At 36.1% G+C, this 26736-nt stretch overlaps 1 protein-coding gene across 1 annotated transcript; it reads left to right on the top strand.

The window, feature by feature from the left end:
• The first annotated feature begins 793 nt into the window (after nt 1-793).
• LOC121314214 (late secretory pathway protein AVL9 homolog) lies at nt 794-26736 on the top strand. Its single transcript, XM_041247241.1, has 16 exons — nt 794-986; nt 7292-7412; nt 9333-9418; nt 9526-9597; nt 10114-10203; nt 11961-12027; nt 12234-12274; nt 12635-12673; nt 12931-13000; nt 13621-14150; nt 16437-16571; nt 17337-17556; nt 17850-17967; nt 21351-21404; nt 23401-23489; nt 23928-26736. The coding sequence occupies exons 1-16, from the start codon at nt 903-905 to the stop codon at nt 24041-24043; spliced, it is 1932 nt and encodes a 643-aa protein (XP_041103175.1). The 5' UTR covers nt 794-902; the 3' UTR covers nt 24044-26736.

Raw genomic sequence — 26736 nt, 5'->3', positions numbered from 1 at the left:
AAAAAAAAAAAAAAAAAAAAAAAAAAAAAAAAAAAAAAAAAAAAAAAAAAAAAAGCTGTTGTCATTGTTAACATGTCATACATTTCATTAATTCTTTTTTTTTTTTTTGGGGGGGGGGGTCATTTTAATAATTTAGGTCAAGATCATTATCCAATTATTTTTTTGAGCAAAAGGGATACCAGAAAACCTTGGCTATAGTGTGTGAAACATCAAATCAAGTACCTACTGTCTTTGACATTATAAATATGGATTTTCAACAGTTTTATTTATTTATTTATTTTATTTAATGTAATTTTATACAATACAATACCATAATCATGGATGCATTGCTACTAAGCACGCTGGGAATCCGTACAATCTGGCATTGGACTTCGACGGTCTATTCAATTACCTTGGCTTTATGCAGATTGTTTGTACAGAAACATTAGTTTCAAAATAAAGCATTTAGACAAGCATATAGCCATCCAGGTAAGCTCAGTAATTACATTTATTCGTATTTCCTTTCAGGGGGGGTCATAACTGTTTCATGAGATCTTGAAACAGGTAAGGTTGTTTTTATTTTCAGCCTGGCCTTTGTTTGTTTGGATATTCAGCAAGTAATGGAAAATAATGAAGGTTTAGTTATCAGGTTATGCTGAAATTTCCATTTACAGATACAGTAGGTTACTAATATTTGACATTGCAGTCGGGAGTAATGTTGATTTCGGTTATTTATCTTTTATAACCAAACGACGGCGCTGTCCAAAATATACCTAATGTCGACGTCACTCAAATGCGATTGGGGAGCTGAAGCGGAAGCGAAGCTTTCGTGCTTATGACTGAACGAAGTCAGCCATCAGCACAGCAAGAGTGGAGCCTCCTCTCCAGCGTGTTTCAGTTTGAATCGATGTGCAGCGGGGACCATGGCGTCTCATGGTGAAGAGGAATCCAGGTGGCCCGTATTACACATTGTGGTGGTCGGGTTTCATCACAAGAAGGGCTGTCAGGTAAGACATGGCAAAGGTAGATTATGTTATTATTATGTAAACAAACAACACAACTACTGGTTTATGAAGGCAACCTCCTAGGATCAGAATTAGTGAAGATGTTTCTGATCGAAAAAAAAAAAACCTACACAAAATACAGGTTGCACCTCCTCTAAAATGCCTGTAAGGATAGCAGCAATGTTGCAAAAACATTGACACCTTTTTCAAACCAGTAAGAACACAAATTACGCGGACTTCAGTCAGTCAGTCATTCAACAAAATACGTGCTGTACTGAAAAAGGTGGTCAGGCTGCGCAGCATCTCCGTTCATGGTCATAATAGCGATATAAAGAACCCCTAAATGTCAAACAAAACGTAATTACATCGACACTGTATAATACAGCATTCATAGACCAAAAACAAGAAAGAAAACAACGTTTATTTAAATGACAGAATATATAGTGATGACTCCTTATAACTCGCTTGGCATACAACCAGGCTGTACACAAAACTGGGGGCTGTTAGTAAAGAGCTTGGATGGTTATAGTAACATTAACCAGTGGTTGTAACACAGTCGTTGGTTATCTGAACAATGTGCCTTAACAGCCCATCAAAAATGAAGTGAAGCACAAGCCACTAGTGTGCACATCTAATAATTCAAATAGATATAATACATATTATTTGCATTTTAATAACCTATACAGGTACTATTACGACCATGGTTGCAGCCAGAAACCAGGATTGACCTTGCCATACTAACGTGTTGCTAAAATACTGAACTTGTAAATAGGTGTGGTAGGGCAGTGGAACTCAAATGTGGCTTTTTCCATCCTTTCCAGTCCAAACAGTGCTTAATTATTGAACACCTAGGTTAAATTACACAGTGTTAAACAACCTGTTTGGAAAAAGGTCCTGGGCTGCATTAGATATGAAGCTGCAATGAGTTCAGTGTAACTGGTTTAGGGGGAAATAGTTGGAACTGCAGTTTTAGCACCATACAGAGGTTTATACACATTTAATCAAACCTGAGGCATATTTGGAATATGAAAATGGAACAGAAGAAATTCTAATGTAGTATCCATTGCCAGTACCAGGGATTGTGGCATTCCAGAAACTTTCAGGCAGGTGATTTTGTGAAATGTATTAACTGCTCAGGTAATGTGTGATGTTTGGGTATTTGCCACTTCATGAATTTATCTCAGGGAAATTTTGAAATGGTAACTCTGCAGACAGGAGCTACATTATTACACTGCTCAGCTGACAATTGCAAATATCCTTAAATTATGTTGTAGTTTAGCTTGGCAAGCTGTTTCAGGTTGCAATAGGGAGCGGGTTAACATTAGTTCAGAGACATGGTTCAAAGATGCAGAAAGATTGGAATTATGTGCTTTTGTATCAGTAGCCCAAAACTTCATTGCTTAAAGTTACTGAATGTCCACACATGAAATAGATTTTGAGCAATTTCAAACAAGGCATTGCTTGACAAGGACAATATGACTTTAGCTGAATGAGAGAATGCTTTTTTATGTGACTTGATGAGGTGTTCCTATCTTGTTGAAAAAATGGCAGAAGCCTCTTGTATTCAATTCTCACACTCCCAATAAATAGTCTACTAACTTAGTTTTATCAAAATTGGATAAGCGGTTATCTGTATGTAAAACTCTTAACAACATTTAGGGCAACATTTAGTTTCCATAGGGCAGAGGGGGCATGTGGCCCCTCCCCCCCCCCCCCCCCCCCCCCCTTGACTGACTACAAAGGGGGGGGGTAAACTGTATGTTTTGCTCCTTCACTTATTTTGCTTAGTGTATACACACTATTATTCATCTATGTTTTGTTATGGTTTTGCCTTTATTCATTGAAACAGACCGTTATTTAAAAAGGAAAGTAACTTAGTTAATTGGTCTAAGTTCAACACCAACCCTAAATCAAATGTTGTTACTGTTATTAAGCAGTATTAATAATCTGAAGCAGTGGTATATCAAAATAACAGAAGCCTGTTTTCACTTTAGTGAAGTAGGCTACAATGTTGTTTTCGTTAAAAACCTGTTCTTTATTAAAAATTAATTTTCAGCTTTCATATTGAAGCTTGTTGCGTACTCATTCAATCAAAGTCAAACCAAGTAGTACCGATTTAATTTCCATTACATGAGAGTAGATGTTAAAACTTCATGCCGATTTGAATTCGGCGCTCGCCAAGATAAGCACCAACTAAGACATAGCTTTACAGTAAGCTAATGTGATCCATCTGCGTCTCCATCCATTTGTGTTTCCTTCCATCTGATGATGTAGATGTCCTTCTGCCTCGTGTGGATGGCTAAAGTTTAATGCTGGCGCCAGGGATCAGCTTATTTTGCCTCCCCAGTGCATCCGCACACACAACGGCTGCAATGCTGGCTCCGGGGATCAACTACAGTGCGGTCTCCCCAGCACATCAGCATGACAACCGTCTGGATTGAGCTAAGTAGGGTATATCTCTGGGGTCTTCAAGTGGGCACCTCCCATCCTCATTTGTCGACTAGACCACGACACCTCAAGAGGGCTCGATGTTGATTCTGGCGTCCAGCAACACCCCCCAACTCAACCCAGCTTACTTACCTGTACATCAGTGTTTCTTTCTTTCTATTGTGCTTGAAATCCCCAACCTGTATCTTTCCTTCTCAACCAGTTGCTGCTCCTCTCTGCTGCTTCAGATAAGTTCTTCACTGTGCAACGCAACTCTTGGCCACTGAATCTGACGTCTCTGAGAAATCGGGTTGTAGAGTGTGCCACAAATGTTCGACAACCCAACTCCACTGGGTAAACCCGGACTTTCCATCCTCGCTGTTCCGCTTCAGCAGATAGTTGAGCATACCGCAGTTTCTTCCTCTCATACCCCTCATCCACAGCATCCTCCCATGGCACTGTTAACTCTACCAGATGAACAAGGCATGCTGATCCAGACTACAAGACAATATCTGGTCGAAGGTTAGTGGTGGAAAAATAAGCTGTTGATCAACATCTGCCAGCATTTGAAATTATTCATTGTATTCATGTAGATTATTTAAATAGTCACTCAGCTCACCTCTAAATCAAACCAAACAATATAGGAATGTGTTTGCATTGTTTATCTGTATGTGATTAAAAAAATGACAAGATGGTCATAGTCCTTCTTTTGCTGCCAGTGTCATTTCACTTTAAAGGCGCGTACCTGAAATCATAAGGTAATACTAATCATTTTTCTTACATTATCCTCGCCGTCATTCTACACATTGTCAGGCCTTATATAAAATAAGTGCCTGATCCGAAGCAAGTGCAAAACTTGTCCCAATATTTTAAGTAAAAAGATGTAAATATTTTAAAACTGGCAAGCAATGTGTGTGCTGCAGTGGCAGCAGTTACATTATTGTTTTAAGTAAAGTTATTTTGTTGTGGGCAAACTTTAAATTAACTTCCTGATGTATTTATTTGAAGCTTTATCAAGGTTTTCTTTTCTTTTTAGAAAAATACTGATGAATGTGGCCCTTAGCCTGAGGGATGGTATTCAATTATCTGTTTTCATTGAAAGTTAAGAAATAATAAATAATGAAGTTATTTTGAAAGAGCAAACTGTGTGTGGACTGTGACGCAGTGAGGACCCTCTGAGGAACAGCCTGTCCTATGTGATTATCCAAACTTACTGATAAAGACCTCCTAGGTTTCTGTGGAGGCTGTGGTTTGTGTCTTCTCCACACTCCATGTGTTTGCTTCCCACCCAGCCAGCCATTAAGTTTATTTGCCAATGTAATTAAGAAAGCCTGAAGGGTCACATGACAGAAGAGGTGCAGGGCAGAATGGAAGGTGAGCTGTAAGATTGTTTTCAAGTGGACAACAAGCTAGCTAGCCCCTGCACAATACCAGAGATGTCTCACTACACAATGGTGATACTCCACAGAGATCTTTTGAAAATTGAGTCCTGTTTCATGTTTAAACAATAGTTAATTGCCTTACGAATGTATTTGCTGGTCTTGGGTAGCAGGAGCTTAATGTACATTTATTAAAATTGAAGAAATTTCCCCATAGTATTGTGGTTGTTTTGTTAAATCACTGTATGATAAATATTCACGGTCTTCAGGATAACCATTTTCTTTTGACTAAGCTGCCAAGCATGTTATAATAATAGTTTAGTTAAGAACCAGAGAAAACGGTCCAAACAGCCACATGACCTCCTTAAGTAATTGTTTTGAGAAACTTTTTAGTCTTCAATTTTTTGGTTTCAATCAGGTTTCTCAATTGTGTAAATTTGCTTTGCTCAGTAGCCGTCATTTCAGTATTTAGTATGAGAAGACCTTTTACTGTAGATTGAACTAAGTAAAGACAAAGATTTAAATACTGCATATAAATCAATTAATAACTGTGTTCAAACCTTGTCTGTAGGAATTCAATACAGGCTGTAGTGCAGTACTGTGAAGCTGTTTTATTGGTGTTTATTCCCCAAGTAGTGCTACTTGGAGAATAAACAAGTGTTGCTGATGCTTACTGTATTGTCCTTAGCTGGTAGTCAAAAACATGGAACATTTCTGATTCATTTAGAATTGTTTATCCCAGTGTGACTGAGTGGATGTGCTTGAGCAGTCACTAGCTTCTAGTAGTGCAGTCGGCAACCTAATTTCTTAATTGATTATCACATATGTATTTATCAACAATAACCGACGGATCAACAACATTTCATTTTTTTAAATCAAGAGCATTTTTATCAGAAGATCCAATAACTAAAAACACTGCGGTGCATAATAGTTAAAGGCACAATTTAAATTAATCTCAGGCTATTCACTACAGTGTTTACATTTGGGAGCCTGTTGTTTTCTTCAGAGGGAGAAGTTGGTTGTTCAAAATCACCCCATGCACACAATTTAGTGCTGGCCACAGCCTGGACTTGCAAGGGACTACTCGTCCCCTCGCATCCAGTTTTCAGTGTCTCTTGTTTTTGTGGATATTGGGTTCACTTTTTGATGCATTACAATTGCAATCAAACTTATAGCAAAAAAAGTTTGCTTTGAATAGCTCTGGATACTGACTGAAGTAAACTGAAACCTCCTTCAACACTGAACTTGAATGCCAGAAGCAGTTTTATTAGACCGGTATGTTTACGTAATTTAAAGCAAGGTATCCTGTGTTAATGTTTATATAGGGTTCGTGTATTGATTTGGTTATTATGAAAACAAATAAAAAAATAAATAAAAATCCTTGCATGTTTTTTGCCCCTCCCCAAATATAAAACCAAAAAAACACACGTAGAAAATTTGCATTTTTCCTTGTTATATCTATATATATATAATATATATATATATATATATATATATATATATATATATATATATATATATATATATATATATATATATATATATATATATATATATATATATATATATATATATGTGTAAAGGCCAGCCTTGGTCCTGGATTTCTTTTTTGGAGAGTTGACATATGAGAAAAGGCGGCCCTGGGCCACCTCAAATCGCAAGTGTGAATGGGGTCTCTGACCTTTTGGCCCAGCAAGTGTGAAGTGGCAAAGCCACACTGTGCTGTCGATCAAAACAGCCACATGCTGTAAGAGCTGTCTACAGATGTAATTTGTTGTGGTAACAAAAACCTTTTGCTGTTGTCAGCAGTAATCCAGTGAAACATTTTCACAGTCTAAAAGTGAATTAAGTATTTTCTTCTCATGATTAATATCCTGTTTAATGTTGCACTTTATACGCCTGTATTCTTTGTGGGTGTGTACAGTAAAAAAGTATTTTATCAGATTATTATCTTCAGTTCACTTGTACTGTATGCAAAGCAGAAGGTGGCGACAGCCTGTCCGCTGAAAAGGCATTTTCCCTCTTAGTACGTATATATATATATATATATATATATATATATATATATATATATATATATATATATATATATATGCCACTGGGATCAAAGGGGCAGATTTATGGACCTTTTTTCTCCAGGAGTGTACAGAATGCAACAAAACCTTACTTTAAGGATCATTGTTTCTAGTGTTATCCAATATTGTAATAATAGATGGTGTCTCTCTATGTTGCACATCTTATTATAATGGGATATGGTTGGATTTCAACATCAGCTTTATACTTTATACTGTATAGAGAATATATCAATATACTGTACTATGAAAACATAACAACAAATTATTTTAAATACAAATTTAGAGCTTTACAATGTTTTTTTTTTTTTTACTGTATCACTGGTCATTGGTGTTTTGACTGGTGGTCTCTGTGTGCATGCCATTATCTGTATACTGTGTTTATTAGGCAGCATCTTTCCATTCACACAAGTGCTTTTTTATTGAACAGGTTGAATTTTCATACCCACCACTAATACCAGGTGAAGGTCATGACAACAGCAGTTTACCTGAGGAGTGGAAGTACCTCCCGTTCCTAGCCCTGCCTGACGGGGCCCATAATTACCAAGAAGGTAAGCTGGATGCTGTATTTTGCACTGATAAAACCCACCTAGTTCTTGTCCAAGTGCCTAAAGCACAATGTATTGAAGAAAGCTGGTATTTAAATTATATTTATATACCTAAATAATTAGTTTTTGTCATTGGTGCAATTCACTGAAGTACAGATTAATGTGAAAAAACGGAATGAACTTGATGAATCCACGTGGAACCGTTTATGTACCCTCAGCCGTGGCCCCTGTGTGTGTGTGCCTCTATTTTACAGCAAGACCTTACAATATGTAATACATTAAAATAGAAAAATATCCCAGGAGTAAAGAATACGTTGTGTAGGACTTGCTTTACCTCAGTGAATTAACTACAAAACAAAGAATGCCAGATAGCAGTTCAATTTAAATGTTGTTTTGTTTATTCCCAAAGTAAATTGTACATAAAGTTGACAGTGAATTTTATTTATTTTCGTGTTTATTTTTTTGTTCCTTGCCATTGCCGTTTCTTCACAGTAAACAGTGGCCATTAACACGTTTTCATAAAGTAATAACATGAGGTTTACTTGTACCTTTTTGTAGCTGAACAAGCAAATGAAAACTGAAATTTAAATAAATTAAACACTTCAAATAAAACAAATGTGAAAATGGCATTGTACAGTGAAGGGGAAAAAAAAAACTTGCCATTTTGGTTCTCGTTTATTACATTCCACATAACAAAGTCACAACAAAATATATATATTGTTGGAAAACATGGATTGAGAATTGATTAGCAGTTTGCTACGCATGTGGACTGGCAGAGCTATACTGGTGTTTTTTTCTGAAAAGAGACTAATATTGCAGATAGCAGACTGTTTGGTTCAAATTGCATGTACTGCTTACAATTGATAGAGACCTTGCGTCTACAAGTTTCTTGCCCAGCATTGACTGCAAGCTAAAAAGATAACAATGCTGTGGACCAGAAGGGGCCAGGCTCTAAGACTTTGGAATTCAAAGCATAAAGGAGCTAAAAGGCTCCCAGGGACTGGCGTTGGACCCAGAGGTTCTCAGAGAGATCGAAAGAGATAATGCCACTGGGATCAAAGGGGCAGATTTATGGACCTTTTTTCTCCAGGAGTGTGAAGAATGCACTGAGTTCAGAGGTTGTCACACTAGACTACACACACACACACTAAATTAACAGAATAATGTGTTGTACCTTGACCATTGGTTAAGTGTCAGAGAAAGGGGAGGTGGACCATCTATACAGAAGGGTATTTAATGTCATGCAAACATTGTAATGATGAGTATTCTGTTTGTCCTGTACCTGGGACCAGACTCCCTGCATATCTCAATAAACCTGGCAACTGATTGAAGAAAAGGACTCTCTGCATTTTCTTGAATCTACTTAATCACCATCATTTTTTGTAAGTTACGTCATATATATAATATATAGTCTGTATAAAAATCACTACACAACATTTAAGTGAGATATTTCAGAATGACTTGCTTGCCTTTTTTTCTGTCCCATGAGATTCTGGCTCTCTCTAAAGCAGCACAACACATTTTTGTCACTGAAGGCTTTCCATAGAGATCACTATGCGTGCGCGCGCATAATCTGGTTTGTTTACTTTTTGCTGCCTAAAACTTTTAAATAGAGATCTTCTGTATTGATCCTGTAATATATATATATATATATATATATGTGTGTGTGTGTGTGTGTGTGTGTGTGTGTGTGTGTGTGTATATACACACACACATACATTCATCATATCACACAGAGCTCTTTGTCATTTGTCATTTTTTGAAACTGTCACGCAAATTCTGATGAGACGGTAAATAAGTGCAAGGTATTTTTGTCATTTGTAGCGAATACGAGCATCTGATATTTGTATCCGAATACATGTCAAAAAAATGTTTGTTCGGATATTTGTCCCAGCACTTTATTTTATTTTATTTACAATATAGATACTGTCTATTTCCACTTACCTCCCCGAAATGGTGATCGGAAGACAGTGTATGGAGTATCTTGCTATCGGCAGATAGACGCTAAGGTTAGTAGAGAGAGGGAGTCTGATTTTACGGAATATGTGACGTTCACATTTTTGCTAAATTAAAGTTTCTTCTAAGAAAAAAGTGCCCTTCATTTTTATTTGTATAGGCACTGAAGGTTCGTCAGGCAGATGTTACAAGAGAGACGGTTCAGAAGAGTGTTTGTGTACTTAGTAGACTGGTAAGATAGAAATTTCATTATTTGGTACAAAAGCCATTGCTTTGTATAGTCTGGGTCCCTTGATTAAGTCACTTTGATTAAAATAAACTCCCCTAAGGAAATGGTTTTCATACTTGTTTGTGCTGGAGCCTCCCCATTATTATTTTTTTTTTAATTTCATATTTTATTAAAATCAGGGATGAAAATAGGACTTCTATTGCATAGTTTGATACATCTGTGGTTTTGCTATTAGTTTTATAAGACAAGCTTTTTACCTATACACTGTGGCTGATGAAGCTTTTACACCTGGAATGGGTGAAACTGCTTCCACCATTTTGTCTTTGTAATTTGAAAGGTGAGTACGTCAGTCTAGGTCACAGCGGTTGCTGTGAGAATATGTACCGTTGCTATGGAAGAATTCCCTTTTGGTTCCTAGTATTCCTGGTATGTAGATTGTTGTGTTAGCATTGTGTTCTAGCTGAGGTATGGTGTGGGGTGGTATGTTTACACAGTGTAAGTCTATTGTCTCCGTTCTAGCCGTTGTATGGGTTGCTACAAGCGAAGCTCCAGCTCATCACCCATGTCTACTTTGAAGAAAAAGATTTTTCCCAGATATCAATTTTAAAGGTAGGTTTTTGAATCAGTATTTTCTTGATGTGAATGTTAAGTTCCAACCCACCCCTTGAAAGCCTAACAGTTGTTTACGAATCAAACCTGTTGAACTAAGATGAATGTTGAGAGCCTCCATGAATCATATATACAAGACACGATTAGAACCTAGTGTTATGGTATATTATGGCATGTGTAGGGTGTCTATTATTGTATAGGAGATGTCATTGTGTGCAGTTTGTGCATGTTCTGGCTGCTCAGACTGCACAATGAAGGCACTTTTATTAACTCTACACATGTCGCATGAACTTACTGAAGATCACAAAAACTAAAAAAAATGTGTTTATTCTATTTGATCTAAACATTGGTGAATCTAAATACCACCGTCCATTAAATCACTAAATAGGTAATATTTATGATTCCACAATTTCTTGTATTTTACATACTTTTACTGAAAGAAATTCACTGCCAGATGTTTAATTTTCATAACCTTACAAAACAAACTTAACTACTGGTAGCTTTTTGAGGACATTACATGTAAAGATCATCTACTAAAAACAAACACACACACACACACACACACACACACACACACACACACACACACACACACGTATGCTCTCTTTTGAGGGCAATCGACTTTATCTAAACTGCATATAGATCCATTGCTGTTTACATCATGTTAATTACCCTCAAAAGAGAGCGTCTATGTGAGTGTGTGTTTGTTTTTAGAAGATGATCTTTACATTTAATGAGACCCACCTCTTCTCTCTTGCTTTCCATGCTCTTTAAGCCTGATATCTGCTACTAGCTGCTGTGTTGCTGCTACTATTTCACGTATGATAGTAACATAATGTATTATGCACTTTCCACTGTGTTTAATGTACTAGTTCGTGTATTCTACTATCATGTATTATGCACTTTCTAGTGTATTTAGTGTAGTGTGCTTTTTTTTTTAACTGTATCAGTATATCAACTGTATATGCATTTCTCTGTAATGGATTTTCTTGTTGTTACTGCATCTTGTAAAAAGCTTTGTGATGGTGGTCCACTATGAAAGGCGTTATATAAAATAAAGATTGATTGATTGATTGGGGTATGTAAAGTTTTGACTACAACTGTATGTGCTTGACGTCAAGCTGTCGCTAGCTCTTGAGTATCACCTCTCCCTTACCTTTGCGGTACTCTGTTCTTAGATACTCTTGTACAAGAATCTAGTGTATAAGATGGGAATTTTGAGGGACCAAAAAAATGATGGATATAAATGAAATATTTACTATATTTGTTATTTCACCTTCAATTGTATTAACATGGGGTTGATTTGAAGAAGATACCTTGTCTATTGCCACATTCCTATTTAGGCATACATGTGCAGTTGTGTTAATTTAGAGGTTAAGATGGCACTCGCATTTAAGAAATGGAAGAATGAGCAAAATGGACCTACATAGGATTTGATGCACATGGAAAATACAAGGAGAATGTGGCAATAGACGAAATCATTTTTGCCTATGGTAGTTCACTAAAAGTTGATTTAAAATATTTCATTATCTGTAAAGATTTGCCCATGGCTTTGGGTTTACCTATGTGCCTTTGAGATGTTTCTATAAGTACTTAAACAGGCTTTTAAAATATGCTGCCACTCTTGTCTGACATAAAAGTAAACATATTTCTGAAGACATTATTGCCATAATGTTGGTTTTTTTTTTGTTTGTTCACTGTTTGGAGTAGTGTTCATTATAGTTTGAATAAGTTAAATAATCTGACTTTTATGACAGGAACTTTATGATCACATGAATGGATCATTGCGAGGGACATCACTGGATGGATCCCAGGTGTATCTTGGTAAGGAAAAACACTTTATCAGGCAATACCTGCACTCAGTAACTGAAACGGAAACAATTTAAGTACTGTAGTCTCAATATTATTTGAAAAGACTGTGTTCAAATTAAAAAGCATGTTAAATGCGACTTTATTACTAACATACTACATGTATGTACACTATATCATGTTAACAAAAGTCAGTTAACAAAAAATGTTTTTTTTACTAGGCTTATCTCCTCGAGATCTGATTCTTCAGTTTCAACATAAGGTAATGTCCTCAATTCCTTAATTATGCACTCTCCCAATATCATGCATTGTTATGCTGCTACAATACACAACTTTACAACAATGGGATTAGACCTATCCACTCTTTAAACATTTGTCAAAACAAAAGATCCCTCATTGATCACCAAGGAGATAAATAAAATAATAATGACTGGTTTCACACTTTTTGTAGAACATATTTGAAACTTTCCTAATTGTGTGCAGCTCTGAGTACAGGTTGACCTCTGCACCATTAGAAAACGTTTGTACCGACTGCTGCAGATTAACTCTCAAGTAGTGAAGGAAAAAAATTATTTTTTTTTAACAGCGAGAGTCTTACTTATTTTACTCTTCATGCTTACAGGTCCTGATTCTGTTTAAATTGATTCTGCTGGAAAAAAAGGTAATGCAAAATGTCCTATTTTAATTGACCGTATTTTAAGAAAGCATAAACATGTACAGTTGAAACTAAAAACCACACTAAAAGACAATGGAAGGGAGTATGGCGATAAAGTAACACTAATATAGTGTGTTGGAAAGGTTATTAATTGAGGTTTGAGGTACCAAACAGAATTAGATTTCCCTAAGTGTCTTTTTGGAGAAATAATATCATTGATTTGTGGTTGTGTACAGCTAACTAACATGATGTATTATGTTTAGGTCCTGTTTTATGTGTCACCAGTCAACAGACTCGTAAGAGCCCTGATGACCATTCTATCACTTTTTCCTGGTAAGAAACAGTTGATTAAGCTTTGCAGTCATCATTGAAAGGGAATGTTCATCCTTTTTTTTCCTCATCATCAATAGAAATTTTCCATATAAATTATAAATTAGCTCTATATTGCAAATGGCTGGAAGTATTATTAATAAAATAAATGTTTATGAATGTAATGAAACACTGTAATATGCACTTTTTGTTTAATGACTAAGTATTTTGAAATAATGCATTAACACATGGTGCAATATTCTCTTCATCAAGATCACAGCCAAGGCAATCCTGATAACCAATTACTAGTTCAGGGCTATTCTTAAATTAAATGTTGGTTACTCTTGATTTATTAGTAGCTTCTGACTGGCTTCTTCTATTTACAGACTCATACTTTTGACAGTAAACAGTAAAATAAAATCCAAACCACCATTTATTTTGAACATAACAAGGATTGTTTTGATATTTTCATTCATCTGTCCTGGGCAATTTATTAACTGTGATACCACTACCCAAGGAAATGTACTGCTTCACCACTTGTACTTTGACATTTGGATAGAAAACAATATGATAAAAAATTAAATGCTGATTCAATTATTCAGAATGAAAAAATAAAAAGATTACAATGCTTTCTTGTTTCCTAGGAATGATTGAGCATGGCCTTGCAGACTCTTCCCATTACAAACCAAGGAAGAGCACCTCCGAAGACCTCAATCTGATTGAAGTCCTTGGCAGTTCTGAGGACTATGTTTCAGTCTCGGTTTCAGACATTTCAAACTCCAACCAAGAAAGTGGTGGAGAAGCCAAGGAGATCTCTGGGGTGAATCAGAATGAGACCCACCAGGCCAAGCTTAAAGAGGAAGAAATGGCACAAACCTTGACTGGGGAAAACCATCATCTAAAGCCCCCATCAAGAACTTCTCCAGATTCTTCAGAGAGCGACTGGGAGACCTTGGACCCCAGCGCCCTGGAAGAAGGGGCTCCAAAAGAAGAAAATCAGGAAAAAGACTCCTTCGAGCTCCCGGAAACGATTCCCAGCGAGTCGGCCCCCTCCGGAACACTCCCTATCACTGTGCAGCCCCAGCCCAACACTGGGCAGACAGTACTCGTCCAAGGCCTTGTGTCAGGGCTGGAAGAAGACCAGTTTGGGTTACCTTTGGCGGTTTTTACCAAGGTGTGTTGGTTTATGGTTAAAAGGGTAATTTAGGCGACACAAATAATTATGGGTATTATTTTGGTTAAGTCATGTAGGTTAAAATTAATTATGGACTTATTGCTGGCCTTATCAAAAGGGGGACATAAGTGGCAGTACAATTTTCCATCTATGTTGAGTGCAGTGTGCAATTTCAAAATGGTTTCCTGATGATATGATTTCTAATAGTTCTAATAGCGTCAGTAAAAAACAAAATGACATTTATACTGTTTCCAGTAACGTTTTTTATTTTTATTTTCAAGTGCTATGGCATTTAAAAGCATATGTGTGTTCCTGTTTTGTTTCAAACATGTTTTTTGCACAAAAGCATCATTTTCTAGCTGTTGGCCATAGTTTTGGGGTTACCTTTTTTCTTTTTTTTTTTTTTTTTTTTCCTTCTCCAGAATCTGTTTGGATTCACTGGCGCTGTAGTTGATTAACAGGCTCCTGCTTATATTCTTGTGTATTTTCCGTAGCTAAATTGTTTTTAAAACAGGGCGCTTGGTTCCCGTTATTGGCAATGCTTGGCGGCTTCTGGGCCGTGTTACTCAAAATTGACCCCTTATCAATATTAATTGACTTTTGGGTGCAGAGCAAATCTATATTATAAAGCAGATACATACTGTACTTTGTGCTCTTAGCTGATTGTAAGTGTGTCATGATAAGAGCAATAGAATATGATACTTGCTTGGATGTAAATGTGATCCAGCCCCTGCACAGTGTCAAGTTTAACACAGTTATGTACTGCAAAGACCTTTCCAATTTAACTCCACTATAATCTAGCCAGAGAGGGCCACCTGAAGCCCAGTTAGTAGTTCTGTATATAGAAATCCCTGCCAGCAGTATTGCACTGTTTCTGTAACTGGAAACTGCTAAGTCACTGCCCTGTGTTAGTAAGCTGGTACATGTGATTCAGTTTAGTGGCTGCTACAGCACCTCTCATTTTTCTTTTTGTATTAAACCAGAGAGTCTGTAAAGCAGGGACTGTAGATTCATGCAGTATGAACAAATATGCTTATTTCATGGATTCTTAAAGTATACGTAATAGTCATAACCAGTGATCGTATTTTTCCGAAATAAAAGAAACAAAATTCACCTAAAAACATAAATAAATAAAAGCAGCGTTTTTCCGCAGTTAAAATAAAAGGCTAAAATGGAGTAGTTGTCCCCCACCTCGTCACATTATAAGATAAACAGACAGTACTATTGAAAAATAACAGTTAACACAGGAAGTGTTTATTGGTACACTTTCAAATTCTAAGGAAGTGACAAGCTCACCTGTGCCGTCAATCAATATAAACAAACTTACCATTTTACTCCAATCATTACAAATATTTCTGTGTAGTAATAATAAAAAACAAAAAATACTATTCATATTCATTTATCTCCGAGTTAGTCTTTATCAGGATGGCTGTTTCCAAACTCACTGACATGATCTTTAGGAGTGATTTTTGTGTCATTTACTGCTTCTTTAAACAGCTTGTGTAGTAACAGTGCACTGGATACTGAAGTAAACTGCAGCTACATTTCAGCATGAATGTGACAGTGCATCTTGTTCAACCTTGACCTCTGTACACCAGAAGCAATTTTATTGAACAAGTATGTTTGCCTGTGTTGATGATTATATATAATAAGTGTATTGATTTGGTTAACAAACAAACAAAAAAAAAAGCCTTGCATGTTTTTTGCCCCACCCTAAGTATAAAACAAAAAATTCCACAGCAAACTGATTCCTAGGATCCCTGGTCATAACCACGGTATGCTTTTATCAAGAAAACCTTTGCAGCATCAATCCTAGAAATATAGTTTCAGCATCATGCCATGTATTGGTCTTAGATTGGGGTGTTTTAATTTCCTACTGTAAATGTTTAAACAGTGAGATTAAACGAACATATTTTCAATGTTGGAATAAAATTTAAAGTAATGACTACAGTATTTAAGTGTACAACAGTAATGTTTATATTGAGTAGACAATTAATTAATACCAAATATTAAATAAGTAGCCTTACACTGTAGTGATTACTTTCACATGCGGATTTCTGGTAACATTTAGATCAAATTCTATAACTTTCGTATCCAACTATAGATATTAAAACAGGAGACCTGACTGAATAATGCTTGGTGTAAATTGTATAAATGAAAATTACACACAGTTGTGGGTAAGAAGTGAAAACACCCCTTCACTGATTGAAAGGAAGAGAATGGGCTAGTCAGTGCTGTTCATGTGTCCTGTTGGAATGATCACAGTATTCTGTTTTTTGTTGCCAGGGTTACCTGTGTTTGCCCTACATGGCTCTGCAGCAGCATCACCTTCTCTCAGATGTGACTGTGCGTGGATTTGTCGCGGGAGCCACCAACATCCTCTTTCGACAGCAGAGGCACCTGAGTGACGCCATTGTGGACGTGAGGCTGGCCTTGCTTGTTTCATTGTTTATTAACCCCTGCTTACAGTGCAGCCAGTACATCTATTACGAGTCTTGCCTGGTACTGTGCAGTTCATCAGGAGATTGACGAGAGACATACTGATCCTTCATCTCAAGCTATTGCAGCTTAATTAGAAACCAGTGGTTCTGGTGCATTGTAATGTGATGACCATTACCTGTGTTTCACAAGTCATATTTATCCACACGATGTAACCAAGTTCAGCTCTGTTGGTTGTATGAGATGCATGTGGTGATTCCACAAGCTATAACAATATGTTTGGGGTAAGCATTAGTCTATAGTAAAACCACAACACCAACAAATCCCACCAATACACTTTTTGGTATTTTTTTTTTTATCATAAAAATAAAGTTTGTTGTTGTTATTGTTTTTAATGTTGCTGTTTACCCTCTTAAAGGGGTTTAAACGAGGGGCTGTCAGGTTTAAACAACCCATTTTGGCAGTATTTATAAAATTCAATTAGTGATTACTCAAATTAATTTGAATAAACTATTGTAATCTACATAAATATGCATTAAAAACATTTTAAATAGTTATGTATGGTATAGGTAGTCACAGTGGTTTTCCTCCATCCATCAGTATTTTTACTTGGCTGGACCGTAACTCCCAGAGAAGAACAAACTGAATGAAACAAGTTTTTGATATCTCTGGGTTTACTATAAAAAAATAGTAATCAAAGCTGAAGCATGTACATGTTTACAACCCCCTTGTTAAAAACTTTTCCAGGTGGAAGAGGGTCGTATACATATCCAGGACCCCGAGCTGAGAAAGATGCTCAACCTGACCACAGCAGACCTGCGCTTTGCAGACTACCTGGTGAAGCACGTCACCGAGAACCGGGACGATGTGTTTCTGGATGGTACAGGCTGGGAGGGGGGGGACGAGTGGATCAGAGCTCAGTTCGGACTCTACCTGCATTCTCTTCTGTCTACCAACTTACAGCAAGGTTAGTCCTGATAAAACTGGCTTAACAACCCTCAAGATTTAATGTTTCATTTAACATTTAAAATAAGTAAAGATTTAAATTGTTTTTCAAGGGTAAGATGGTCAAGTGACGACACATTCACATTGATTCTGTAAATTACACCGGGTCGATTTTAAATTAGCTGTCATCCTCATCTTACCTACAACTGTAATCCCCCACTTGCGCATAAAGCTATTTAGTCTTTATTTAAATGCAGCAGAAAACACGCACACACAAATGTTCAGTCTACTTGCGTTTCTTTTTTGTTACCTCAGATCATGAAAAGATGCTGGCAGACTATGGGGCAGCGTTTGTAAACACTTGGAAGATCACACACAACTACAGAGTGTGGTACAGCAACAAGCACCCTGCTCTGTCAGAGGTCACACCCGGGTAAGGACGCACTTGTTTAAATAATGGTTTGCTTCAGGTGAGTTCTGCCATTTAGATGTGGTTTCGAGACAAATGTCAGAGTTTGAGTATGCGGAGGGGAGAACACTGGAAATGCACTTTGCTTGTGTCTGCTTCATTTACTTAGACTCGTGCCCAGTCTAGGGATGAAACAATAGTAAATTTCCAAGATATGAGTAGTTGCGCCCACTCTTTCATGATACGAGTAGTTGCGCCCACTCTTTCACGATACACCTATTATCACGATAGTAGCGGTGGTTCTTCAATTACTTTTTTTTAACTGAATTTAACTCTGTGGGATATGGTCTGCAACACAAGGAAGCTACAACTTTAAAAAAAGAGCAAAATTCTAGCAAGAATGAAAAAACTTACAAGCACACAGGTGGAAGAAAAATAATCTTAATGAAATTGTCCTTATATTACCATCATTAAATGATAAAATGATACCTTTAAGTCTGTCAAAATGGGACTGCAAGCTTTTTTTTTTTCCTCCTGCTTTATTTACACATTTTATTTATTTAAATGTACTTAGAAACAGTACATAATTACAAAATATGAATCATCTGTATTTCCTTCAATACATTTAAAGTACTTGCTTTACACACGTACTGCTGTTTTTTTTTTTTTTTTTTTTCAAATAGTCTGCAAAATAAATAAATTATGTTGAACTGTACAACCTGTAAGTATGGAATAGAGCAGTATGGGCATGATGTTCTTTATGCATATTCCTTTTTTATTCCTTTTTTTCGTTATTTCATTTATAATTTTAAGAAAACACATTTCAATACTGTTATGAACTTTACCCGAGGTAGCATGTTTGGTTGGTGGCATTATAACCTAAGATGCATGCATTTTAATGGATGTATTGAAGTTATATACTGACAATTTAGGGTGGAACGAAGGACAGTATAGAGAGGGCGCCGCTTGTTGACTGCTGACGTTTTTAACTCCACCGGAGTACGGAAGGGCATGTTCCTGCTCTCGTTGTGTTTTTGCCACATTCTGTGTATTGGATGTACACCCTATGGTACTGTATTTCCCCACTATATATTTTCTTGTAGTGAAAGTACACACTAGGGCTGTCAGTTAAGCCTCTATTTAATTGGCACACAAAATATAATCGTTCTAGTAAATATCGATGATTGCACCATAAATTTTCAGTGCATTCCTCTCCCCGTGATGTTATTATTTTAATATCATTGCAGTAAAAGTGCACAACAATTGAATGCGAGGGGTAATTATGCCTTGGTAGCGTCAAGAGAAAAAAAAAAACACAGCATTTGCAACAAGCCTAGCAAGTTTAACCTACTACAGGAGTGTTACTAAAATATGTATTCCAAACAGATTACAGTACTTTGGAATGTAAGCTATATAAACTAGACACAAATTTACACAAGGTTTTTATTTTTATTTTTTTTAATTCAGCGACAGCTGCAGCATCATGCATTGCATGTTGTTAATACTGTACAACCAATTTGATTTACTTACCACAAATTGCATACCCGCTAGCTGATCCTTACTCCAAAATTGCATTTAACAATTTTTTTAACGTTGTTAAATATTCATTATATAACAGTTCAGACTCCAAAGCAGAGCAAATTATATACAGTAAGTTTTTTTTTCAATGTGCACAATTTTTTTTACAGACTGTTTGCCAGGAATAGAAGCATGTCGTCCTGCTCTGGATACAAGTTTGCATTTTTGGGGGGTTTTTTTGCACAGAGAATACAAAGAGGGGATACTAACAAAGAATTTTCAAAACTGATTCACTTGCAGAATGGGACCAGCAAATCAAATGCTAGTTAACACGAGCAGGAAAAGAAGAGCATGCCCACCACTTGTCTGTGGCAGAAATACTGTAAATAACAAGGCAGGCCGTTCAGCGCAGTTTCATTGACAAACCTAAACAATGTTGTTAACTATGCGCGTTACAAAAATGTAGTTATTGAATCAGTTATACAGTATTTATAACCATGTATATAATGAGGAATTGAATCGATCAAAAAATAGATTTTTGATTTAATCGTATCAGCCCTAGTACACACCGATGACTGTACCCATATTTGGAGAGAAAAGCATCTATTCTGCTTCCAGCCACATTTAGTGAGTATGTGACTATCGTTTTCTACGATAATCATATTGTTAACATTTTTTAATTATTTGATAATCACGAATATTCGTAATCACGATACATTTATACTGCTATCGAAAAATCATTTCATCTCTAGCCCAATCTGTAGTGTAATGGTAAAAACTGTTTCAGGATGTGGTATACAGTATGTTGCATTTTATGTATGTGTTTATAATATATAATAAAAAAAAAAAAAATTATATGTCAAAAATATAATACTATAAAACAAAATTGCAAAAAATAAATCACTATTTTTGCAAGATTTAATATGCTCTGGATTTATTTATTCATGTATTTATCCTTTCTTCGGATGAGACTTAAAACTGAGGTCCTATTGTAAGTGGCTCTGAAATAGCAGTTTCTCATTCACAGGGCACCCCCTAGTCTCTGCAAGTTGCTTTGGATAAAGCATCTGCTAAATGACTAATTAATAGTAATAATAATATTTAGCAAGCAATGTGTTTTGGCCAATCTGAAAGGTCTTGAACTGAGTACAGTGTCGTTAAAAATAGAACCATTAGAAAGACTGTACTGATATTGCAGTTAAGGCACCAATTGTATGGCAGTTGGACTCCTGGAGAATTAAAGAGTTTATTAGGGTGAGTGCAAAACATAACTTAGAGTAAGTAGCAAGGCTCCGAAAAATATAGCGTTACACGCCCCCACGTGTTGCTTTCGTTGGTAACATCCTGACAACATTGTACACCTGTAACTTCAAAGCAGTTTTCAAAATGGCTGCTCTAGTGCACAGATAGAGTGAAGATTATTGCCCACATTGTCAGACAGGTAACACAGCAATAATGATCCATGACGTGGTACAGAACAGAAAAGCTAGAGCAGTTGTTATGTTTCTATTTATTTTTTTATCGCTCTTCCTACAGTGATTTAGAGGACAGCTCTCAAACTCTAGTGCACTAGAGCGGCCATTTTGAAAAGAGCTTTGAAACAGACTTTAAAGTTGTAAGTGTAAAAAGTTGTCAGGATGTTAACAATGAGAAGAATTATTACAGGTACATTGTTTAAACAGTTGTAGAAACACGTGGGGGGAGTGTAACTGTTTTTTGGAACCTCACGCCACTTACTGTTTTAAGCTATTGAATTTTGGAAAAATATAAGCTTCTAAATGTGCTACTGTGATTTTGACTTGTTCTGTTTTTGGTTAGTGGTATTTGGGGTTATTTGTTTATTGTGAAAGGTTACATTTATTTTGTTTTTTAATTTAATTCCCTTTTAGCCATCCATTCCAAGGGCAATACAGTGTAGCAGATGTGAAACTAAGACTCTCACAGTAAGTATTGTTTTATTTTTTTTTTAAATCATATTTTCAAAGAAAGCTTATTCATTTTTTGCTTGTCTTTATGGGGGTCAAGAAATCTGACTAAAATTTATAAAACAGAGACTTGATATTAGTAAAAAAATTGGCAGGTTTGTCCTTGTAAAATATGTGTAAACTCAAATCAAAGCTCCATTTCATTAAGTGTGCTCCATGACATTTCGAAAACAACTCTAGCTAAGAGAAAATGCATTATCTATGTCTGGTCACATGCTTGGAAAAAGTGTTCTTTCAATAGGTTTCTACAGATTCAGTCTTTTCCTAGATGTTACACATTTGTGACTGTTGAATGTGTAGATACTGCCATCTTGTGGTTGCTGACTATTTCAGTGAATATTTCATGTGGTTGCTGACTATATCAAGTTCCATAACTAATCATTTATTAGGAACACGTTCCTGATTTAATTAATTAGACATATTGGAATATATATATATATATATATATATATATATATATATATATGTGTGTGTGTGTGTGTGTGTGTGTGTAATATATATATATATATATTATGACACACACACACACGCATTGATTTCACTATCCTGGGAAAAAAATATTTGATGCTGGTTAATATTTAAACGCACACAATACAATGCAGTCCTGTAGCATTGCTTTTCCCTTTTCTTGTAATTAATCAATGCACAGTGAATCAACACAACCATTTCCAAAGTTTGTTTTCATAGTGCTTTAGTCATGAGATAGATATCGTTCTTGCACACAGGTGGACAATCGGGATAGGTTTTCATTCTGGGGAAGTGCAATGGAAACGTAATATGGACCGTGTTAAATTGCTTTCTCACAAACATTCGTTCTAGAGTTACATGCTACATGTTTACTTGCTCAACTCTTCTAAGCCAAGGTTGGTGTATAATGAACACTTAACTGTTGATAGCTTTCATATTTTAAAAGCTGTCAACAATATTGCAATGTTAATAGGTTTCTATTTTTAAAAGAAAATGCAGTTTTGTACAATAATTATCTCTGAAGTCCTTCATTTGTAACCCACTGCTTCAGCTCCAGTCAAATGTGAATCCTCTGTACACTTTTAAATATGTCTCCAAAAGGGGAAGAATTAAGGTTTTACTTCTGGGGCCACTAAACATACTTAGTAATTGGGTTTCAAAGCCCACACCACAAAGTTTGAATGGGTTACATTACAGTTCTGTTATAGTGTGGTAAAGCGGACACTCGGATGTTATTGTACCAATGTTGAAGGCTGCCCAAGGGCAACAGGGTCGTTTTCAACAGCTAATTAAGACAGGAAAACCATGGAACACAAGTGCTTGCTGTTCTATCTACTGTATTGATCGCTTTTGCATTGTGGGAGATCCTTAGCCTGCCAGAACTTCCTTCAGCAGAGCTTGCCAACTGTTGCCCTGGTAACCATTCCAGTTCCAGGCTGTAGTTCCACAAGCACTCTGTTTGAAGTCAAAGTCATCCACAAAGACTGCAATGCCACTGTTATGAAATACATGGAAAGTAATAGAAGGGGCTGTTACAATGCTGAATAAAAAGGAGCAGATTGGATCTGACCATCTGTTCTTGAGGGAAATCAGCAAATGTTCCAATATGTGTATGGGATGGTCTCGCATGATTATTATTTAACACTAACACCTACATTTCCATAAAAATAAGCACCCATGTTTTTAGGGTTTTTTTTTCACCTTTTAGACTATCATTTTATATTGAAAGCAGGGAGACAGTATGTTCCAGACATGTTCTACAATTGAAGTATTTCATGTTTGGAATATGCTTTCAATACATTTGGGAAATAAACAACAAACAACCCATTTGTTGTTTAGAGAAGTGCTTTGTTGCCATGCCACAAAATGTATCTTTCACAGACCAGATTTGTAATTCGTATTCTCTATCAATAAAACACAATCCTGTAGGCTGCATTATCTGTCCTCAATATCAAATATTATATAGGTTTTCCCTTTTGATTTACAGCTCTGTACAGAACAGTGAGCGAGGAAAAAAACTTGGCAATGCTGTGATAACCACAAGCCGCAGCGTTGTCCAGACAGGAAAGGCCGTAGGTAAGCGTACACAAAGCCATTTCTCCACTGATTGATCTGGTAGAATGTAAAGGATCTTATTTTTAAGTAAACTTTCAGCGAGAAATACATCGATTTTAATGGCAAACTAGCAAGGAACTACACAACAGTAGTACACTGAGTTTATTTCTTACTATTGAATATTACATTTGTACATGGTAACACTTCTTATAAAATTATTATTGTCCCCTTACTATGTAGTATTTTTTTTGTGGAATGCCTCTGCAACAACCAAGGGACATGGTCTTTACAGAGATGGTTCTAATACCGTGTGTTCTTGAAGACATACACTGACTGTCCTTTTATATTAAGCTAGTCACTGGGGGATGTTAGAATTTCTGGGACAGGACTTACCAATCAAACAAGAGTGTTTTCCTTAGTGTCTGTACTTAGCTTGTGCTTTGTCTTCTCATAATGTAGGTCAGTCAGTCGGAGGAGCTCTCACCAGTGCAAAGTCGGCAATATCGTCCTGGTTTTCAACCTTCACACAGGCTGCTCCACCAGGGTACAGCGAGCAGCGGGAAGCTAAACCATGACCCAACATTCCAACAAAGAAACAAAGTGCTGTGCGTCATTTTAAAAACATGCATTCCACAAATTTATTCCCAGGGACAAAACCAGTTTCATTAACCCTTATAAATGTCTTTCACCGTGTTTCCAGGTTAAATAGACCAGTCGGTTTTCTCCTCTCCTTAGACTAGAAGAGGTGTTGCGTTCAGTTGTGATTTATTGGAAAACATAACAGTACAAATCATTAAAAATAAATAAAAAGTTCATCTAGAAATTAAGTGTAGGACCAGTTCAGCTCTGTTCATAATTGCATTCCAATGAGAATATTTGAACAGTTAGCCTCAATTCTTTAACTGGTGCACTTTAGCTTCAGGTGTTTCATACACACTTTTTTATTAAGTATTAATCAAATTGTTGTGAAGATACCTTTGATTCCAGGTATCTTAAAAGTCGCTTTAGAATACACTTGAACATTAATATTTGGAAAAAATTAATGCTGGAACAGTAATTTGAAACTAATTGCATCTGAACATTGTCTTTGAAGTCCTGTTAATTCTTTCAGCGAGGGTTATTAAAAGTTGCTGAATATTGTTTGGTTGTGCTGCAGTAGTGATCATGTACAGCCTCAAAACTGCACCCACCATTTTACTGTCAATTTGTTCACCGTGATTTATAAGTTTTAATTACATTACAGTCAAGCTGACTTTAAATCATATCTGTAGTTTTTATTCATTTGATTGCTTGTAATTATTTTCCCAAAGGATACTGACAGCCCAGAAATGTCATGTACACTGTGAAAAGACTTGTTTAACAGATATGCTTGTAAAATTTTTGAAAATAGACCGGTAGCCAGCTACAGTAAGCACGACAAGTCTGATGTATGTTTTTATTTTTTTCTCTATTGGATGTTAGCCCCTGGGGAAACTCATACAAACAAAAAGGCATTGCTACCATATTATGTGAATTTCTACCAGAAGAAAAGGGGTTGCAGACTTGCCATGCCAAGCCACAGAATGCAGTACAAGAAATACAATTCTTACAAGCCTCACATATTTAAACAGCACCGTTTACCCATTTTTGGAAAGAAAAACACCTGTTTTGAACAGAGGTCAATTGTACAAGCCCTGCAGCTGTGTATTATACATGTCATCAGCAATTGGCATTCTGTTCCTACCTTCAAGAAGGCTGGCAACAAAACAACAAGCCTCTGTCTATATCAGGCGTGTCATGTACCTGAATTGGAGAACAGTGATTGTCATGAGAACTCTCAGTTCTTTTTTTTTTTTTTTTTTTTTTTTTTTTTTTGTGGTTTGTGTCTTAACTCGAAGTCTCTATTTTCCGTGGTTTTGTTGACACTACAAAACAAAAATGAAGTACTACTTGTAGTGTGTGTGTGCACAAAGAAGGAAACCCTTTCTACTGTATTACATAACTCAAACACAGTTTATGTTTGAAATTGACATTGAACTACGGGAATGCTGTTTGATGTTTGAAGTTTGGTTTACATAAAAACAATTAAAAATCTGCTATCTTTATTATGTGATGTATTTAAAATCATGATATGAATATTTGGTTGATTTTAATATTGTTTTTTGTTTTTTTTTATTTTTAAGAAAAGCTCATTTTTTGTGTTCCTTTTTGTTTGTTTGGTAAAAACAATTGAAGTGTCATGTGGTTAATGAGCTAAATGCTTTTAAAATTCTTGAAGACTAATGGGTCAACATTTCTATTTTGTATACAGCACTGTGTTCAGGTGTTTTAGGTATGACTGTGTTTTAAAATGTAAAATATGTCTTGAGCTCACACTAAAAGCTGTTTCTTCAGTGACTGAAAGACCCCGTGTACACATTCTTAAAATCTATTGAAAAATAGCATTGCACAAAAAAAAGCAGAAACTCTCTTTGTTTAGTTTGTGTTCATTAATCTGCCAGGTGTGGCTTTATAGAATAAAACATCTATATAGAGGTGGACTGTTATGGAATGAAATAGCGGAATCTTACCCTTCTTTTCAGTGTCCTGTTCTTACAGAGGAGTTGCATGACCACTTCTAAAAATGTGGGTCACTTAACAAAAGCAACAACAGAGGGAAATTTCACAGTTCATACAATTCATACTTACTTCTAGTAGAAGAATTACAAACATTTATAATGTAACAACGTGAATTTATAACTGCAGCAAATCCCTTTTAACAATACAAAAACAAACACCAGCAAATGCATTGAAGTACTGTAATACATGGAATTTACAATGGAAACTGTTTTTGACTTGTGATATAAGACATAGAGATATATTTTTCTAAAGCACTGAATTATGTATAAAGACATTGTTGGGTGTTCAGTTTAAAGTAGTTACTTACCCTGTAGCCATAGGAGATGCAATCAATATACCATCATGTCATGACACAAATGACAGCACAATACGCACTTTTAAATGAGATGGCCAAACCAAACCCAGTTGCTGACCTAAATAAAAAATCTAGAGTACAGACTTTTAAAAAAAGGATTATTAAATGTTGAATAGGAATTCATTCCACTTTGTATATTACATCAACAGCTGGACTGTGAAACAAGGCACAATAAACTAGTACACATAGGGACAGATGTGTTTTTGTTTGTTTGCTGCACTATACGAATTATCTGTTAATTTATCAAAATTTGAACCATGAAACAGAACTTGTAAATAAGGTGACCTTCATATTTGGAATGAACAAATAAAATCT

The sequence above is a fragment of the Polyodon spathula genome, chromosome 4 (genome assembly GCF_017654505.1).
Source record: "Polyodon spathula isolate WHYD16114869_AA chromosome 4, ASM1765450v1, whole genome shotgun sequence".
Classification (NCBI taxonomy): domain Eukaryota; kingdom Metazoa; phylum Chordata; class Actinopteri; order Acipenseriformes; family Polyodontidae; genus Polyodon; species Polyodon spathula.
Note: the sequence above shows the minus strand (reverse complement) of the source record. Positions and strands in the feature narration are given on the sequence as shown.

Excerpts from the sequence above, each read along its gene's own strand:
- LOC121314214 (XM_041247241.1), top strand. The coding sequence starts at position 903 with ATGGCGTCTCATGGTGAAGAGGAATCCAGGTGGCCCGTATTACACATT. Across the intron at positions 987-7,291 it reads ATCACAAGAAGGGCTGTCAG|GTTGAATTTTCATACCCACC; the intron begins GTAAGACATGGC and ends TTTATTGAACAG. Across the intron at positions 12,674-12,930 it reads TGATTCTGCTGGAAAAAAAG|GTCCTGTTTTATGTGTCACC; the intron begins GTAATGCAAAAT and ends TATTATGTTTAG.